This window comes from Elephantulus edwardii, unplaced genomic scaffold (assembly GCF_000299155.1).
Source record: "Elephantulus edwardii isolate Elephantulus edwardi_28Jun2011 unplaced genomic scaffold, EleEdw1.0 scaffold00297, whole genome shotgun sequence".
In the NCBI taxonomy this organism is placed as follows: Eukaryota; Metazoa; Chordata; class Mammalia; order Macroscelidea; family Macroscelididae; genus Elephantulus; species Elephantulus edwardii.
The window spans coordinates 1,411,931-1,416,614 of NW_006400047.1; the positions used below are offsets into that span (position 1 = coordinate 1,411,931).

At 34.5% G+C, this 4,684-nt stretch overlaps 1 protein-coding gene across 1 annotated transcript in view; it reads left to right on the forward strand.

Moving 5' to 3' along the window:
- Positions 1-4,684, forward strand: part of LOC102847030 (chromosome unknown open reading frame, human C9orf84) — a 133,616-nt gene that overhangs the window by 115,936 nt on the left and 12,996 nt on the right. Inside the window, 2 exon segments of the mRNA XM_006900856.1 lie at positions 1,064-1,185; positions 2,364-2,457. Coding sequence (XP_006900918.1) covers positions 1,064-1,185; positions 2,364-2,457 — 216 coding nt within the window.

The following is a 4,684-nucleotide window of genomic DNA, read 5'->3' on the forward strand; positions in this document are numbered from 1 at the left end:
GGTTAGAATATTTATCTTCTTGATGTTGAGCTTCAATCCATATTGAAGACTACAGTCCTTGACCTTCTGCAGCAAGTGCTTTAGGGTCCTCCTCATTTGTGGCAAACAAGGTTATGTCATCTGCATAACATAGATTTGTTGATGAGTCTTCCTCCAATCCTAATGCCATATTCCTCCTCATAAAGCCGAGCCTCCCAAATCTGTTCTGTATATAGATTGAAAAGCTATGGATACACTGATGCACTCCTTTCCTGATTTTAAACCATGCAGTGTTTCCCTGCTCTGTTCTGAAGACTCCTTCCTGATCCAAGTATATTCTCCTCAAGGTTAACCACAATTTGTTGTGATCCATACAGTCAAATGCTTTTACATAGTGAGTCAAACACAAATAGTTATCTCTCTGGTACTCACTGCTTTCTGCCAAGATCCATCTGACATTGGCAATAATGTCTCTAATGCCAGGACCTCTTCTAAACCCAGCTTGTATTTCTGGTAGTTCTCTGTCAATGTACTGTTCCAGTTGTTTCTGGATAATCTTCAGCAGGATTTTGCTTGCATGTAATATGAGTTATATTGTATGATAATTTCTACTTTCTGTCAGGTTATCAGAGACATTAGTTAATTAATTGGTAAAGGATACTTACTGATGGTTGGGTGGGTAAGATGTAAAGGGGAGTTGTAGTGGTGCTCCAAGTTTCTGGGAGTGACAGACCAGATGATTTTCCACTACCAGTGGAAACAATCCCCTGCACAAACAATCCCCAATACATAGCAAAGTTAAGAATTGCATAGGCTAACATGTATTGGAAAATGCTAACAATACCTAATGCTTAGTTGAAAAGAAAAGCCATCACCTACTTCATGTGTATCTAGTTCTGCAACTATAGCTAAACACAATAGAAGGAATTAACAGTTTTCCCTCATTCCAGGAAGAAACTAGAAAAAAACAAGTCTAATAAGAACTCATTTTAACATAATTGTAGCCATTTGGGGAGATTTCTAGGATCTACCATGCACATGCTGTTAAAATCATTTAATCTATTTTTTCTTTATTTTCTGGTAGGATTTAGAAGAACTGAATTATGAAAAGGCATCAGACAACATTATCATGAGACTGATGGCATTATCATTCCAATACAACTATTGTTGGATAATTTTCTATTCAAAAAGAACATTTTACTCAGAGTAAGTAAACATTTTTTTCACTCAAAGCCATGCTCATATTTCTCAAATGATTTTGCCATCTTCTTTAAATAGAACTAGCTATTCAGATTTTCTGTTTGATCATCATTTTAAATCAGGGATTTTCAAGGAAGCTTAAATATGCTCATGGGAAGACAAATTTGAATCTAGAAATGATCCATTTTCCATTAGACATTCTGTGCAGATCATATCCCACTTATCTTCACGTCATGAAGAATTATGGCTTTAAGAGTTTAGTTGTTATTAACTTAAAATTCTATACTTGTCTGCTAAAAAAGGAAGTCATTCTTAATTTTTCCATCTAGTACCTTTCTTTCATTGTATACTTCTCTTAAAGATTACAAAAAATACACAGCAAGAAACTGGCTCGCATTTACTATATGTATCACCTCTCTTCTACATCTAAATTTTAAAGAACTGGTTCCACGTTATCATTTTATTGCTGAGTCAGACTTTTCTACCTTCTTCTGTACGCTTTCTGTCTCTCAAAGGTTATTAATGACTCTTATCGTCACTTTTAAAGATATTCTTAATTGCTCTCAAGTATTTAACATTGCTGTCAGTAGGTTACATTATTATTATATAACTGTCAAACCTTCGAGAATCACAGGTTAGCCATGTTGATACATAATTCTAACCATCAGAATCACCATTATTCTTATATTCCATCTCATCATTACATCTTACCATTTGTCACTGCCAGACATAATGTTAATGTGCATTATCTTCAGATAGTAGATCTTTCTATGATTGTGTTAAATGTGAAATGCCATATAACAAAATTTAAGTGAAAATCTTGCATTACTTTTAGAAACTAATTGTATTAAAACTCCTTTGGTTGGAATTTGCAGAAACCCACTTTAACTAGTCTAGCACACAAGGGACAGTGAAGTTTGGTTTTGGTTTAGTGGTCCTGAAAGAGATGAATAAAACTACTCTCTCACACATCTTTTTCCTCCCAGCTTTCTGTAGATTTAAGAGTATTGATGGACTAGAGGTGGAAATAGTTTTCAAAAGGGTGTTGAGTGAACAAATAAACATGAAATTGTCATATTGATATTAATATTATCTTAGGTTATTCTAATAACATGATGAAATATGTAAAATAATAAGTATAATCATGAATAGACATATATTAATAGTAATATAATTATTTTTAGGTATCATCTTACAGAAAAGACACATCATCACCTAGCACTGATTTATGCAGCTTTAGTTTCATTTATTCTAAAATCTGTTGAACTGGATGTGAAGGTATATTTTTGCTATGTATTTACAAATAAGTAATTTCCATAAGTCATAATTATTCTAGAAGAAACATTAAAAACTGCTTGAAAGCCAAATGAAGAATAATTTTCTGTCTTTAATATTTAATATTTTATTGTTTTCAGTGACAATATACACAGGAGTTAGATTCCCATTCAAGAATTTCTACACAGATTTTTCCATGACACTGACTACATTCTTCATAATATCTAACCATTATTATCCTTTCTATTCTGATTGTTCTGCTAGTAACAGCTTTAAATTAATATTTTTGCCACATACACTTCTGAAAGTCTTTGATAAATTTAAAATCATACTTATCTTTTAATTTTTTTATTACCACTTAGATTTTTTTTGAAACATGAGAAAATATGAAAAAAAATATCCGTTGTAAAAAAAAAATTCAAATATGGAAGCAGGAATGGCATCCACTTCCATAAGAGCTTGCCCTCTGGAAACCCTATAAGCCTGGAGAAAGGATGAAAGTCACTCAAGTGTTGAGGACTTTCATTCATAGGATCGCTATGAGTCGCCTAAGACTCGAGGACACTTAACAACAACAGCAACATGAAAGATGTAATTTTTGATCTTCAGTAAGTGCTTGAAGTCCTCTTCACTTTCAGCAATTAAGATCCTCACCACTGGGCTAATTTGTAACAGTATGATAGATGAAGAAAAGATTGATGTCAATTTTATCTTACTTGACTCCACAATCAACAGTATCGATACCAGCAGTCGAGAAATCAGGACATATAGCACTGGGAAAGTATGCTGTGGGTGACCTCACCAAAGTACTGAAAATCAGTGATGTCAACGTAAAGACTAAGGTGCACTTGCTTCAAGCCATGGTCTTTTCAGTAACCTGCTATGCATCTGAGAGCTGGACAATGAATAAGGATGATAGAAGAAAAATAAATGCCATTGAGTTGTGGCACTAGAGTGCTAGTGTCCTATGGCCTGCCAAAAGAACAAACAAGTATGTCTTGAAGAAGTACAGCCCGACTGCTCCTTAGAGACAAGATGTGAAGCTTCATTTACATACTTTAGACATATTGTTAGGAGAGGCTATTTTTTGGAAAATGACATCATGCTTGAAAAGGTAAAAGATTAAGGACGGAGAAGAATGATACAGTAACTGAAACAATGAGATAGATTGACACAGAGGCTGCAGCAATGGGATCAAATATATGAGATGATAAAGATGGCACAGGATGGGACAGGGTTTGGACCTATTATTCATAGGATCATTATGAGTTGTACTCAACTTGGCAGCACTTAACAACAACAATGAGATGCCTATTATCATGTCTTTTCAAGTCCCTCTTTAATCTTTCCTATTCCTTCACCCTCTCATCTACCCACTAACCTCAGCTTTCCTAGTCATATTCCCCCTTTCCCTTTGCCCTTCCCTTTTTGAACATTTATACACATCTTACTCAGTTATCCTTATATTTTCACAAGAATATTCTTATGCAGTATTTGTCCCAATGTGACTGGATTATTTAACTTATCATAATACTTTCTAGACTCTCCATATTATATAGTTATATGTTTTAAGAAATTACTATTCCTCTGTGCTGCATGGTATTCCATTGTGTGACTGTATCACAGTTTCTCAATCTCTCCATTTGCTGAGGGGAATTTGGTCTGCTTCCATTAATGGCAATTGTGAATACTGCTACTATGAACATTGTTGTACGTATCTCTGCTTTACTCTCAGTTCTGATTTCCTTAGGGTATATTCCTAGTGGTGGAATAGGTGGACCATATGGATTTTTTATGTTCAGCTCTTTGAGGAAAAGCTAAACTGTCTTCTAGAGTGGTTGCACCATTTTACAATCCCACCAGCAGTACAGATAACACTACTTTGCTTGCTGAAAATGTGAAGTATACAAAATGCTTGTTGCAGGAGATCAAGGACTATATCTCTTGGTATGGATTACATCTCAACATCATGAAAAACAAAGGTCGTCACCACAGGACCGTAGAATAAGCAGTTGTACACAATTTAAAGGGCTGCATTTGCCCAAGAATAATGCCCAGAAGATAGGAAAGAAGAATGAATAGAAACAGGAAATCCAGGGTGGAGATGGGAATAATCTTATAACACCACAGAAATTGTAATCAGATCACAAAACATAATGTGCATGATTTTATGAGTGGAAAACCAACTTCCTCTAAAATTTTTCACTCAAATTACAGAGAATAAAAAAAT